Source organism: Canis lupus, chromosome 22 (assembly GCF_003254725.2).
Source record: "Canis lupus dingo isolate Sandy chromosome 22, ASM325472v2, whole genome shotgun sequence".
NCBI lineage: Eukaryota > Metazoa > Chordata > Mammalia > Carnivora > Canidae > Canis > Canis lupus.
Window position 1 is genome coordinate 52,268,842 of NC_064264.1, and position 15,800 is coordinate 52,284,641.

The 15,800-nt window shown below is 38.0% G+C and overlaps 1 protein-coding gene across 4 annotated transcripts in view; it reads left to right on the forward strand.

Annotated features, from left to right (window-relative positions):
- The window catches only part of TPP2 (tripeptidyl peptidase 2), a 70,464-nt gene that overhangs the window by 25,964 nt on the left and 28,700 nt on the right, over positions 1–15,800 (forward strand). For all 4 annotated transcript variants that reach the window (XR_003133881.3, XM_025440978.3, XM_025440979.3 and 1 more), the window contains exons 7-15: positions 1,862–2,016; positions 2,660–2,736; positions 5,969–6,096; positions 8,088–8,187; positions 11,176–11,324; positions 13,170–13,285; positions 13,832–14,000; positions 14,709–14,866; positions 15,166–15,242. Coding sequence is in view for 3 of the 4 variants with exons in the window: in XM_025440978.3 (XP_025296763.1) it covers positions 1,862–2,016; positions 2,660–2,736; positions 5,969–6,096; positions 8,088–8,187; positions 11,176–11,324; positions 13,170–13,285; positions 13,832–14,000; positions 14,709–14,866; positions 15,166–15,242 (1,129 nt within the window). In the remaining variant the exon portion in view is untranslated. The remainder of the gene's footprint in view (positions 1–1,861; positions 2,017–2,659; positions 2,737–5,968; positions 6,097–8,087; positions 8,188–11,175; positions 11,325–13,169; positions 13,286–13,831; positions 14,001–14,708; positions 14,867–15,165; positions 15,243–15,800) is intronic.

Consider the following 15,800-nt stretch of genomic DNA (forward strand, 5'->3'; position numbering starts at 1 on the left):
GACATTTGGATTGTTTTAACATTTATGTATAAGTCTCTGTGTGCAAATATGTTTTTGTTAATTTGGACTGATATCTGTCCAGTCCAAATTATATCTGGTCCAGTCCAAATCATAATCTGGTTGGATTTGATAGGTACGTATTTAACCTTTTAAGAAACAGTGGCTGCATCCTTTTACACATGACCAGCAGACTGCAAGCACTTCAGAACTCCATGTTCTTGTCCACATGTGGTGTGGTCAGCCTGCTGACATATAGCCACTCTGACTGGTAGTTTCCCTATTTTTAATTGGAAAGAAACAGGAAAGGAAGAATTGGTGACATTAGTTCCATATTCTTGTGTGACAGGAGTTGTCTAGAGCACAGGACTCTAAGCACTGCAGCAGACAGAAGGGTCATGGACTCCCATTTCTTCTGGAGCTATGACGACTCTGTCGTCACCCAAACATTAGGCCCAGTACCAGTAGGCATTTATCATTGTGTTTGTATTATTTTTTATCTGACATTGGTGGGATATTTCTCTCTACCCATGTCTTTTAAGAAACTTTTTCACAAAAATAAATAAATAAATAAATAAATAATAAATTTAAAAAAAAAAAACAAAAACTTTTTCACTTAAAAAAAAAAAAAAGAAGAAGCCCTAGCTGCTTTGTATTGTTTTGCTTGGCTTTATTGATATATAACATACTATAGAAAAGTATGCAAATCACAAATTATATACACGTTGCATTCTCACAAAGTAGACACTTCTGTTTAAACAAGTCAAGAAATAAAACATTGTCAAAGCCCCATCATGTCTCTTCCTAAACACTAACCTACCTTCCATCTTCCCAGAGCTAATTATGGTCATGATTTCAATCACTGCATTAGTTTGAACCATCCAATAATATTGCTATTTTTATAGGTCAGAGATGATTAAATAGTGGCACTTTCACATAATTCAACCCAAGGTGATATGTTTCCATTTATAAATGGAATATATAAATATATATATAATATTATATATAAATATATATAAATGGATTATTCAGTATATATCCTTTTGTGTGTGAATTCTAAGATCAACCTTATTTTTGTGTGCTTCATCTCATAATGTTTAGAAGTAGTTCATATTTTTTGCTGTATAATATTCAGTCCATGAATGCACCGTGTATCCATTTACTATTGATGGATCATAGGGTTGTTTCAAGTTTTTGAAATTTGCAAGCAATGCTGCCACAAATGTTTTTGCATGCATCTGTGTATATGTGCACACATTTCTGTTGGGTGCATTTCTGGAAGTGGAATTGCTGGATCATAGGGTATACCTGTGTGCAGCGTTCCAAAATGCTGGTCTGCCCTCCCACCAGTAGCATAGGAGTGAGTGCAGATCTTCCTCCACAGTTGCTCTTGTCAGCTGAGTGGCATACTGAGCTGTCTCATTGTGATTGATTTGTGTTCCCTGGGTGAGTCACAAAGTTGAACATCTTTTCATATGTTTAACCATTTGGTTATCCCCTTCTGTGAAATGCTTTTGAAGTTTTGCCCATTTTTCTTCTGGGTTCTCTCTTTAGGATTGGAAAGCTTATTCTGGAAATAAGCTCTTTGTCAGTTGTGTATGTTGCTGATACTTTCTCTCCTTTGTGACTTGCCTTTTGCTTTCAGTGAACAGGATAGAATCCAAGGTAGCAGAGTAGTGTATGTAGTTCAGAAAGTTTCATTTTTTATAAATTATTGATGAGGTTTAAGATAATAAGACATAGTTAGATGTTAAAGCAAGAGTATGTTTTTAATAGATTATTTTTATCACGCTTAATAATACGTTGAACGGTTAAAACTTGGAATCTGAAAATATTTTATCATTTTCCTCTCTTTTTGCTCAAGGAGCTCATGGGACACACGTAGCAAGTATAGCTGCTGGGCATTTTCCAGAAGAACCGGAGCGGAATGGTGTAGCGCCCGGGGCTCAGATTCTTTCCATCAAGATCGGTGATACACGACTAAGCACAATGGAAACTGGCACAGGCCTGATACGAGCTGTGAGTATTTGTGAGGTATTGATCTAGAAGATCAGTGATGGATAATCTTGGATATTTTTAGGTTTATAAAGTGTTCTTGAGTTTACTAAGAAAATGTTGAACTGTATTTGGTATTCAGGACTTTGTCCTAAGAAGCAAAAATGCTTAATTGAGTTTTAAATTATTTTTATTAAAAATTATTAGGATAAAGTTTTTTGGAAAATATGAAAATATATTATACTTCTCATTTCTGCTAAGTCCCCTAGCACACTATTTTGAGGTACTTTAAAAACCCCAAACCAATCTTTTAGCCAGCTTGCTCCATCATTCTAGGAGGAATTTTTTTTTTTTTTTTGAGGAATTTAACTTAAGTCTGAATTTCATTTTTATGTATGAATTAGATTTTACCTTAACTTCAGTGATTTTAGAATTTAGTAAGAACCATTCCATTCTGTACATGCTAGTTATATTTTTTATTGACTACTTACTGTACTCTGTCTCTGCCTTTTTTTGTTTGTTTTTCAACCTAAAAGTTGGAAGTAAGTATATATTTGGATTTGAAATAGAATATGATTGGTAAGAAACTGGGATTCCATGCCTTTATTTTACTGGCTAATCTTTTTATAAATTGCTGCCTAAACTAGATGCTTCATCTTTTTAATAGATGATAGAAGTCATAAATCATAAGTGTGATCTTGTCAACTACAGCTATGGAGAAGCAACTCACTGGCCAAATTCTGGGTGAGTGTACTCAGATATTTGTGAGCCACAGACTTTAGCTGATGGAGAGTATTAAATGTTTTTATAACTGGATTATACACTATGAAAACAAGCAGTCCCATGTAAGATGATAAGTGTGTATTTCGTGGGCCCCTAGCCTCCGTCCCCACAATCCTGATCCTGTCTGTGATGTTGTGATTCCCTCCTAGCCAGATAGACTCGCCGGCCCATCCATCATTACAGTTCCTCATTTACAAGCAGCCTGAGCTCTTCCAGGGGCACTGACCTGATAGAATGCTAGACTTGCTGAAACCTGCTGATCTCTTCAGTGAGCCCACCCGACCTGCTGAACTTGGTGGACACGAACACTGATACTGACTTTAAGTTCGTGACCAAGAATCTCAGATGGTCACTCAGCATTGCCTTCAATTACCTGCATTTACTCTTTCACTCCTCTATGATCATTTATATCTTCTTTTCTCCTGAAAGACCTTCAGTGATGTTCCTTTCTTCCCTCAGCTGATGTTCTTAACTCTTCCTTTCCCAGAGGAGATACAAGCCTTCAGAGGGGACTTTTGCCCTTCCTATACCTGACCCCACCTTCTCTGCCTCACCTTCTTGTGTAATGAATGAAGTGCTGGGCTCAGAGTTGCCTGAGTGGCTCAGTTGGTTAAGCATCATACTTGGTTTTAGCTCAGGTCATGAGATTGAGCTCTCTCAATTGGGCTCTGCACTCAGCACAGAGTCTGCTTGAAATTCTTCCCCTCTTCTTCTCCCTCTGCCTAACTCCCACTCCTACCCTCCACCCCCTGCTCATACATACACATGCTCTCTTACTCTCTTTTTCAAATAAGTAAATAGATATCTTTAAAAATTCATTTAAAATTTACTTTTTAAGATTTTATTTATTCATGAGAGACATAGAGAGGCAGAGACATAGGCAGAGGGAGAAGCAGGCTCCCTGAGACTCCCTCCCAGGACTCTGGGATCATGCCCTGAGTTGAAGGCAGATGCTCAACCATTGAGCCACCCAGGTACTCCACACCCCCCCCCCCAAAAAATGTTAAATAAGTGAAGTGCTCAGGGTTAAAAGTTACTCAAGCATTTGCTATCTGGTTCCCATTTCCTTTACTTAAAAACTGCTCTCATGTTCCCTCTCTCCTTTCCTGAATTAATATTTCTCCACAGGCATGCTTTAGAATCCGCTGGCTTTGAAACAAACAGATCTCTTCATTTCATACTGCTTTCCCTCACTTTTCCAGCAAAGCTCAGTTGGTTGGTATATTCATAATTTCCGAGGCTCCTCAGTGCATTTTGATGTGTTACACGACTCCCTACCTTTCTGTGTCATGGTGTCCTCCTGCCCCTAAATTCAGTAGCTCAGCCTTGAACTCCTGTCACCTCACCTTTTCTTCTTTCATGGTAATAACTTGAAATCACTTCGTTTATAGTGTTTACCTACTTAGTGATCACCTGTCCCCCATTCCCACCAGGCCATCCATCTCTACCTATCACCCGGTCTCTGAAGTTCTTTGATAAAGGCCGGCCAAAATGAAAATTTTACCAAGCCAGACCCTATAGTTTGCTGTTAACAAATAACTAAGTTTTCTCAGCTAACCAATACTAGGTTTCCTGTGACACATCCCTTTACTGCCCTTATGACAATCACTCTCTCATCCTCACTCATTTCTTTCGTGACCATAATGTTGCCCTCTTCTCTTGCTTCGGTGCCTGCTTTACCTAAGTGCCTTTCTTTCTCTCTTCCTTTGACAATCATCCTTTAGGGTTACCTTTCCCTAGTATTCTTCCCTTTGCTCTCAGGACTGTGGTGTTCGTGGCCTTAGACCTTTTTTTCTATTGACTGCATTTCCTCAGTGGCCTAACGTCATCTCTTTTATTTAATACCAGTACATTTCTTCTTTGCTATCAGGTTCTAGCCAGACTCTGTATTTTAGATCTAACTCTGAAGTCCTTCCTGTCTGTCGCCTTTGTTCCCCTTCACCTTTGGTACTGATCATAAATATCTATAGGAATCCCCTGAGGACTCATTTCAGAAGACAGTATTGCAGGGGAGGATGGAAATCAAACTACTTGTTGCCCCACCGTCTAATCCGATCCCTGCTAATATTTCAGTATTTGTTTTTGATCCTTTTGTAGTTTATTTTGCCTACATATGTTCAGCATTGAATCTAGCATTCTTCCCACATTTACCTTGGTCTCATGACTCCTTCCTTACACTAAAATGCAATGAAACCCAGGAACACCTGCACCCCGATGTTTATAGCAGCAATGGCCACAATAGCCAAGCTGTGGAAGGAGCCTCGGTGTCCATCGAAAGATGAATGGATAAAGAAGATGTGGTTTATGTATACAATGGAATATTACTCAGCTATTAGAAATGACAAATAGCCACCATTTGCTTCAACGTGGATGGAACTGGAGGGTATTATGCTGAGTGAAGAAAGTCAATCGGAGGAGGACAAACATTATATGTTCTCATTCATTTGGGGAATATAAATAATAGTGAAAGGGAATATAAGGGAAGGGAGAAGAAATGTGTGGGAAATATCAGAAAGGGAGACAGAACGTAAAGACTGCTAACTCTGGGAAACGAACTAGGGGTGGTGGAAGGGGAGAAGGGCGGGGGGTGGGAGTGAATGGGTGACGGGCACTGGGGGTTATTCTGTATGTTGGTAAATTGAACACCAATAAAAAATAAATTAAAAAATAAAAAAAAATTAGGAAATTACCACTTATGATATTTAGGAGCAAAATTGTGCATAATTAATTGCTCCCTTGAAAATAACAGTATAACTTTTTGTTGAAAAACAAGTTTTAAGTTTTAATTAAAAATTTTAAACTTAATATTTATACTGTTAACATTTATAATAAAAAAAAATAAATAAAAATAAAAAAAAAATAAAAAAATAAAATCCAGCTGAGGTGTATCACTTGGACTGGCTGTATCCTGTTCCACCCATGGTGGAGGTGCCAGAATTTACTTAGCCAGGCATTTGAATGTCATCTTGGTATTGTAAATGCTGGGAATAAGGTTAAGCGTGTAGTTTGAAAATGTTACCTGATTCAAATGCATACCTTCCTACTTGTAGCCACTGTTTTAGTGCTACTACTTAGAATCCTTATTTTCATTTGGTTTTGTGAAAACCGTATTTGAAAATCTCTTCGCAGTATAATAATACATTTTTTGAAAAATGGGACAGTTTTCTATGTTCAAAGGAATACTCTCTTTCAGGAGAATTTGTGAAGTAATCAGTGAAGCAGTTTGGAAGCATAATATAATTTATGTTTCAAGTGCTGGAAATAACGGTCCATGCCTTTCTACGGTCGGTTGTCCAGGTGGAACTACGTCAAGTGTAATAGGTTAGTTTCCTCTTTTAGAAATAGACTTATTTAAAAACAAGCAAGCAAAAAACTCAGTGAATCTGATGTTAATTGTATCTCTACTGTATGCAAGTCCCCATGAAGTTGAGTGTACACCCTCAGGACCTGAAAGCTAGTAGAGAACTGCTGATCTGAAGTAGACTGCAGTAAGTGATTTGAGGGAAGGACAGGTACAATCTGGGTTTGCAAAAGTGCAGTTACTTCTGTTCAAGAATTCAGGTGAGGCTCTCGGAAAGAAGTGTGGCTGTGAGGATTTCGATAGGTAGAAATGAGCAAGGAAAGGGTTTTCCAGACCAAGTGAATGACATAAACACAGATACTTGCTTCACTTTTTATTTATAGTATATGACTGCTTATTTACAGTATAGTTTCCTCTAATTTCTCTTGGGACATGCAGAAAGAATCAGATGCCGAGAAGGAGAAGTTTTATTCATGAGAACGTGGCTTCTCTTCCACTGTTTGGTCTACAGGATGCGATGCTGTGTTGCCGTTTCCACTGTACTCAATGAGGAAAATGCCTGTCAGCAGGAGTTTGGGGGAATCAAAATGAGTTGCATTCATAATAGGAAAATGATAAGATTAGCTGTAGCTGCCAACTTGTGTGAAAACGCCCACAAAACGTAACACCCACCTTCTGTTTTTCTTAACATGAGGCAAGAATGAGGAGGAGGATGAACTGAGAGAACAAATAGATAGTGTAATTGATGTCTAGAATTTTTTACTTTATTTTTAAATTCGAGAGCAATATAAGTCTAAAATATTTTAACATTTATAATTGGATGCATGACAATGAAAGCTCTTTGGTCCCAAATAATTTTTCTAGTGTATACATAAATAACTGCTTGAATGTATACATATTATAGTTATTATTAAAGGCATTCAGTTACTGTAGATGATATAGATACATAATAGCATTTAAGTATCCAATTTTAGAAACTGGTCCTTTAATTTTTTTTTTTTAATAACAGTGATCTTAGCTTATTAGGACATGCTTTTATTTATAGATTCTGTTAAATCCTGTATTGAGACAATAGTGCCTACCTGTGATCTGTCCTTTGTATTTCAGTTCTCTAGATATTTTAGATACATAAATTAAAATGAAACAAAATAGAACTGAAAGGTACCTAAAGATCAAAATATACCACTCTGCCACAGTACCCAGTATTTTGTCATTTTCTTATCCCCAGACTCATTGATAATTTTAAACTAAATTTCATAAAGTGATTACCGTTTTATGTGGCAGCACTGTTAACGTAAATCCTCTTAACTCACATATTTTATTCGTCTTCTACTCTGCATGTGTATATGTTGCAAAGAAGAATTAGGCGCTGGTAGACCTGGATTCTAAACCTTTTCTCCAACTATCATTATACACTTAGTATTTTCAGCCTTCTCTAGACCCTCTCTAGACTGTTTCTAGATTTCTAGAATGAAGAAACTTGAGTTTGATCCCTGAGAGTCTGTGAATTAAGAGCCTTTCTGACTATTCTGCCTTTACATATTTATCTGGAAGACTGCAGCATGTTAAGTATCTGTGCTGCTTGCTTGTTTTTTACAGCCATTTTGGGGAAGAGGGATACTGCTAACCTTATGGGTAGAATTGTGGATACCGTGGTTGCTTGAAAATGAAGGCAAACTAATTCCCTTATTTTCCTAAAGTTAATATTTTATAGTTTAAGACACATTTCTCATTTTCTTTTACACAGACAGTTTTAGGTATATTTTAATATTTAATCCACATGATAATCCTGGGGGATATTTTTATATTCAAAACCAAAGCACCTAGTATAACATCTGGTACATGGTTAACTTTCCTTGCTCATTAAATTTTCTTTCTTTTCTATTTATGAGCAAGGACTGTGATATAGGGTGATTAAGTATTTACCCAAGGTCACAGCTGATTGAATAGTGGGTTTAGAATTCGGATCAAACTTTATGTCCTTTCATTAATGATGATATTCACCCGACAGGCGTTGGTGCTTATGTTTCTCCCGATATGATGGTTGCTGAGTATTCTCTGAGAGAGAAGTTACCGGCAAATCAATACACGTGGTCTTCTAGAGGCCCCAGGTAGGACATGGGTCTATTACAAATACTTTGTTAAACTACATGGTGGGGAGAGACAAGTGGTAATTTTACCAGGTACATTTTAGTTTTTACTTTTTCAGCATTCATATTTTGAGGAACAGTCTCAAGGAAACATAATTAAAGGAATAAATTTTAGATATTTTATTGTTAGAGTGTGACATAACTGTTCTGAGTATAAGATTAGAAAAACTGGGGGACACCTGGGTGTCTTGGTTGAACATCTGCCTTCAGCCCAAGTCATGATCCCAGGGTCCTGGGTTCAAACCCCACATTGCCCTCCCTGCTCAGCGGGGAGTCTGCTTCTCCCTCTCCCTCTGCCTGCTACTTCCCCTGCTTGTGCTTGCTCTGTCAAATAAATAAAATAAAAATAAAATGATGAGAAGAACTGGTTGGAATCATGATGGTAATGCCAAATTTAAATCTCTCAGTTACAGGTATCTTCCTACTATTTTCTAAATAATTTCTTCTTAAAAAATAAACTGATTTCAGTAGTTTACTATCATTGTTACTGAAAGCAATCAGGCTATAGATCTCTGTGTGGACAGCAAGCCTTGCCTGTATCATCACCACATATTGCCCACATCAGCCCAACTAATTGGCCTAAAACACCACATCACTGAGTAAGAGGGGCCAGGGTTAAGAATCAAAGATTAAGTTGGCAAAGGTTTACATGTTTTATGTTCATTTAATAAAAGTGCTAATTATTAAACTTGTTGATTCTCTTCTAAAATTGATTTTGAAATGTTTTATCTTACAGTCAGTATAAACACAAAGTATCAGAGAACGTGTAAACCAGCCTCTGTTAGTTTTATTTGCCTGTAGGACATTTAAAGATTTATTTCAAGAAAAACAAGTTCACGAATTGTGAGGGAAGCCTGGATTAAGGAGATACTGGCTCACAAACCAGTTATTTTAGGAATGAGAGAATTTGTTCATGTTCACTGTGCTATGAAAATGGAATATTACTACAAATATATGGTTTGATTATTATGGTTAATAAGGTATGAAACATTGTCTAGTGATCACAGAATGGAGCATATTCTATATACTATTTGAAAAATCCTCTTTGTCAAGAAAGACACAGAATTTACTTGATTTCCTGGTATTTGCAAGTATTGCATATTTCTTAAAGACTGATTACCCAATAATGTCCACATAAGCACATTTTGAATTTCATTACATACTGCATTTTAGAAGAAAAACATCACTAGTTTTTTTTAAAGAAACTTCTACAATTATGTAAAGTTTTAAAATAAGGAATATGTAAGAATTCTATAAAGAAAACTTTACTTCATATATATGTATATATATGCCCAACATAGGACATGAGCTAACAGCCCCAAGGTTGAGTCACAGCTCTACCGACTGAGCCAACCAGGCAGCCCAAAATTTTATTTTAATAATATTATATTTCCATAACCCTTTTTAGAGCACTTATTAAGTGTTTTATGATTAATCACTTTAACAGTGTAGTGTAAAATGAATAGAGAGCAATAGGAGGTAGTTAGAATTTATGACTCTTCTAGTTACTTTTTCCAGTTATAAGACACTGCATGCTCATTGTGAACATTGATAGACGATACAGATGGTGCAAAGAAGAAAGTAAAAATCACCCTAAATCACACTGTGATGTGTTTGGGTGACATTGTGGTGTACATCCTTTTAGTAATTCTCCTGTAAATAACTGAGAGATCACACTGTTTCTGGTACCTGTGCAACCATTTGTCAATCAATAATACCATATGAAAATCTGTACAGGTCAACCGATCTTTACTTAACAATGTTCTCTTTAAGATCACTAAACAAGGTGCCACCAACCCACTTTAGGAGGAGGATCTTATTTGTATTGCTTTCAGCTCTCTGTGAAAATTTGAAACCAAATTGCACTATTATCCTTAGCCAGTAATAAAAATAGTCCTACCAGTTGGAGGAAGAGTAGTAAAAGGGAGAGGCCAACAGCTTTTATGGGGAACTTACCAACCACTCCTCCAGGGAGGAAGAAGTGTGTCGTCATGTTATTCCTTTACTTGAGGCAGAGGGCCAGAGCTTGTTTTTAGTGACGACACAGTGATGAGCTCCATGGGCTTTATCTCGTTAGCCCTGTGTAGTCAGAGCCCTCAACTAGAGGCCTTGCAGCCTTGAGCCATCCAGTATGACAGCCATGAGTCATGTGAGGCTAGTCTGCATTGAGATGTGCTAAAGTGTGAAATGTACATTAGATATTTATTTAAGACTAGTATAAAAAACATAAATTAACTCATTTTTTACACTAATTATATATTGAAATTACATTTTGGATATGTTAAGTAAAATACATTATTAAAAGAAATTTCACCAGTTTCTCACGAGTTCTTTTTAAATACATCTTTTGGAAAGTTTTAAATGCCTTCTGGGGGCACCTGGGTGGCATCTGCCTTTGGCTCAGGTCATGATCTCAGGGTTCCCAGGATCAAGAAGGGATTGAGCCCCATGTTGGGCTCTGCATTCAGTGGGTAGTCGGCTTGTCCCTCTGCCCCTCCCCCCACCTCCACTGAGCACGCACATGCACAAGTGCTCTCAAATAAATAAATCTTTTAAAAATAAATGTCCTCTGTGTCCTACATGTCTGTTGGACAGTGGCTGTATTAAACTTTAAAAAAGGAAAGGCTTCTACTTACTAAAGACAGGAAAAAAATGCATTCATTAAGGAATCTGAGCAGTGACATTTATTTTCTCTCCATAAATATACCTGACACCCTTTGCACATAATCCCAGATACATACAGACACACTTAATAAGATTTTGCCCACTTTTAAGGAAGATACATAATGGGAAAATAGCTGTGCTGGGTATTTTTTTCCAACTGATTCCAGTACTGCAAATTATGCATGGTATTGTACTCTGATCTATTTGACCAGTGGCCTTGTTATGAATGCCCATGTTGATCCAATTCTCACCATTGTAAGCAAACTTTAATGGCTTTTCCTTCAGTGCTGATGGAGCCCTTGGAGTAAGTATCAGTGCACCAGGAGGAGCCATTGCTTCTGTTCCCAACTGGACATTGAGAGGAACTCAGCTAATGAATGGGACGTCTATGTCTTCTCCCAATGCGTGTGGAGGCATCGCCCTGATACTTTCAGGTAGGGACACTGCTTAGTGCTCTACTTGGTCTAACTCAGTACTGTTTCTAAATTCCAGGGAATAGGTGGTGAATTACCAGTTGATAGCATAATTTAAAGTCAGGCAGTAGTCATAAAGAATAATTGTATAAATTTCTCTCACCTTATTGCAGACAGATACTTGTTTTCTGAAGTTCTCATGGTGAGAAAATGCCCTGGCTCAAAGTAAAGTTTAAGATAGAAAATAACTATATGATAATAAGGATTTGAATTGTATTCATTCATCCAACAAATAAATTTATTTGCTACTAATGGCTATCAAGCATTACTTTGGATCAAAATTACCTGCCCATGTGGAATTTATATCATAGCTGTGGGAGAGAGACTGTAAGCAGAATTTAAAGTTAGTTTATATTACATGTTAAAAGATCATGAATATTGCTGTGGGGATAACTAAAATGGAAAAGGAGATAAGAGTTTCTGGGGTGATGTGTCAGAGGCTCACGGTATTAATTGGATGGCATTGGCATTGACTGGGATCCAGTTATGGTCACCAGGTCGTCGCAAAGATTCCACCTCAGGAGTGTTCCTCTATGAGATCCCAAGACTCTGCCCTCATTTCTAGCCCTTTTCCATCTCATCAGATTTCAGGATTGCTCCACGTCTCTGGTCTTTGCACATCTTACTCTCTCTGCCTAGAATCCTTTTGTGCCATTTTTTGGTCTTGCAAACTCTTGTACATCCTGGCAAGAAGATTCTCATATTCTTTCCTCTGATAGAGCATAACCTTCTTTTGGATTCTTACTGACAAAATAGGCTACTTTCTTGATTCACTCTTAAAGCAGCATATTTCTGTTTTGTTCATTTCTTTCAACATCGTAAGTGCACACATGTTTGATGAACTCTGGAATGGACAGGAATGCGGTATTTCTCATCTTTTATCTTTCACAACAGTGTTCAACACAAAGTTAACAAATTGGTGGCTTACATATCTTCCAACAGAACAGTCATTCCCAGCCTGGCTGCTTCTGCCATCACCCAGGAAGCTTTTAATCGGTATCAGTATCTAGGATCCAGTCTCAAAAATACTGAATTAATTGAGCTGTGGTCAAGCTTCAGCATCTTTTCTGCTGGTTTGTTTTAAGTTTTCTTGGTGTCTGTAACACAGCCAAGTTGATTAATATCTCCAGCAACCATATCATTTGACCAGCAGTGTTTTAAGATTTTATTTTTAAGTGATCTCCACAGCCAACGTGGGGCTTAACCTTACAACCTCAAGACCGAGGGTCCCATGTTCTACCAGCCCATGTTCTAGCAGCTGAGCCAGCCAGGTACCCCTATGACCAGCAGTATTTTAAAGAAAATGTCATTCGAATGCCTCTACCTGCTTTAAATGTTTGCATCACCTTTGCAGAGTGCACACTAATGCCATTGTGTAATGGACACACAGTGATTTTTTGTTGAATGAAGTGTTTACACAATGCCAGCAGTTTTGAGTCAGACTGTTGTAGTTCAGCTTTCTAGAAAAGATTAAGAAATTGAGTGTTGACACTGAGGTGGCTCAGTGGTTGAGCATCTGCCTGTGGCTCAGGTCGTAATCCTGGGGTCCTAGAATTGGGTCCTGCATCAGGCTCCCCAGAGAGAGCCTGCTTCTCCGTCTGCCTATGTCTCTGCCTCTGTCTCTATCTCTCATGAATAAATAAACAAATCTTCCAAAAAAAAAAGAAAAAGAAAAGAAATTGAGTGTTGAAACACCAGACATTAAAGCCAGAAAATGTACACATTATCTCTACTGGTGAGGGGAAGAGAAGTTTCAAGTAGTACACTCTGTAATACTTCATTCTTGCTTTTGCTTTTTAATTTCAGGTCTGAAAGCAAATAACGTTAACTACACGGTTCATTCAGTCAGAAGAGCTCTAGAAAACACTGCAGTGAAGGCTGACAATATAGAAGTATTTGCCCAAGGACATGGTATTATTCAGGTAGTGTTTGTATGAAAAATGGCTTAATAGTCATCAAGATACTGTTTTAGTTGTTACTGGATGGTATTTCCTGTTGTAACAGTGATTGAGTTTATCTGATTCTACATTATATGTTCATAATAGGTTCTGAACTAATAAGCAAAGAGGATATGAAAACAGATTTTGTAGTTAAGACGAATTTGTTGCAGTAAGAGAGAAATACAGTAGACATAAGACACATGGAGGGTAGAAATTCAAAGCGAAGATGTCGAGGGCAAAACTTGTGAATTTAGTGGTGTATGGAGGAGTTCTGACTTTAGTCACTTGGGACTAGTGGTGTGAATCTAGAGACTGGAGCTGGAGGTGAGTGGTCAGACTGATGTCTTGTCTGAAAAGTAGGTAGACTTACCCTCTTTATTTGGGGTCACTATGTAGTTGAGAGAGGTGAACATAGAAACTAGCTTTTCACCTGTACCTTTTTATGACTGAAATCAAATTGGTAATTTACAGCAAAATATTTTCTTGACCCAACCATTGATATTTTACCTTTTGTGTTCTTTTAATTAGGTTGATAAAGCCTATGACTACCTCGTTCAGAATACATCGTTTGCTAATAAATTAGGTTTCACTGTTACTGTTGGAAATAACCGTGGCATCTACCTCCGAGACCCTGTTCAGGTGGCTGCACCTTCAGATCATGGCGTTGGCATTGAACCTGTGTTTCCAGAAAATACCGGTAAGAAATAAAAGGACAGTAAGCCAAAGTGCTCACATTTATAGCTTGAATGAATAGTATCATATGAGAGCAATGCCATTTGGGTTAATGTCCTAAAGAAAAAAGATGAGTTGACAATATTATTTTAAATGTTACATGGTTTAAGGCAGGGTTGGGGGGGTAATGGCAAGCAGAAATCCCAGCATTGTGGCAATTCAGTCAGCCTGGTAACCACTGAGGAAAACAGTAGCCTGTAGCCTGGGTCTTCAGTGTCCCAGAGTATTATTGAATTGTGGATAATGAAGCATCCAGTTTCTTTTGTTTAGCACTCTTACTACTTGGGTGTAAACAGAGTTTTAGTTGGAGGGTGGGAAGCAGAAGCAGCCAGGGAGAACTGTCGCTCCAAGGACGGGTCACCACCGTGTACTTGGCATCTTCCTTTCAGGCAGGTGCTGCTCTCTGCATGCAGTAATGACAGATGCTCAGGGAAACCCCTTATTTTAAGATTACAGCCATGTTGGATAAAATGTGACTGGATCACAAGTGCACTAAAATGTAGGGAAGATTCTGTGACTGCTTTATTTGAACTGTGTTTTGGAAGCACATGCCCTAGTACATTTTATAACTGATTAAGTTCATCTGCTAGATTTTATGAGAAGATAAAACTTTTTAAAATGGAAGAAAAGGAAAAAAGTACTAATCTTTCATTTTTGGTCTTTTTAATGCTAGAAAACGCTGAAAAAATATCCCTTCAGCTTCATTTAGCTTTAACTTCAAATTCGTCTTGGGTTCAGTGTCCCAGCCATTTGGAACTCATGAATCAATGTAGACACATAAACATACGTGTGGATCCGAGGGGCTTAAGGGAAGGATTGCATTATACAGAGGTATTGGTTCATCTTCATTGTAACTTTCTAAGTACTCTTTAAGACATGTAAAAATACCTTGTGTGGCAGTCTGTCTGCCCTTTGGTCTGAATTGGTCAAGGGTGGTTATACATGCATTTATTTAGGCTGTTTGCCATTATTTATGCGACCCAACATCAGAAAATTGGTGTCAACTTGTGCTTAAGACCTTTAAATTTTAATGTTAAATTAACTTACTCTATGAATAGATTTCACCTTTTTTTCTTTTTTTCTCATCTTTTAAAAGTTTGTGGATACTGAAACTTACTCTTTTTTTCAAGGTATGTGGCTATGATATAGCATCCCCCAATGCAGGGCCTCTGTTCAGAGTTCCAATCACTGCAGTTATAGCAGCCAAGTAAGTAACAAGTTGCCAACAGCTTACTGTTACATGGGATTTTTTAATGGCTATTTATGGAAATAGTATGAACTTTTAAAAGATGGTAGACCAGAATCAGGTAACTGGCTTTTAGTTCTGCCTCTTGCTCAGAGTCGAAAGTGGCACGTGGTTTTTCTATTGCCTTTTGACTGTGAGAATACCCAGTGGCATCTCCTGTGCCCTGCCCTCTGTGCCAAAACTCCACCCTCCTAACTCCCTGATCCATCTGGAGCATTTCACAGTATTACTTCATCCCTCCTCCACTCCCACCCCCTCTCCCCACCATTATACCTCTACTCTGTGGGATTGCTGTTTTCTCTGGCTCTCCCACTTCTCCTGTTTCCAGACTCTTCTTTCCCATCATATCTTTTACCCCAAAACCGAGAAGCTCCAATCTGTCATACTGCTTTCTGTTTAAGGTAGATCAGTGGTGCTCCCCAGGATCATGCTCTTTAAAATAGCAAACAGTGGTCCTTTAAAACTAGCGTTTCCTGTCACCCCATCCACCCGACATTCGTACTCCTCACTGGTGTCGGC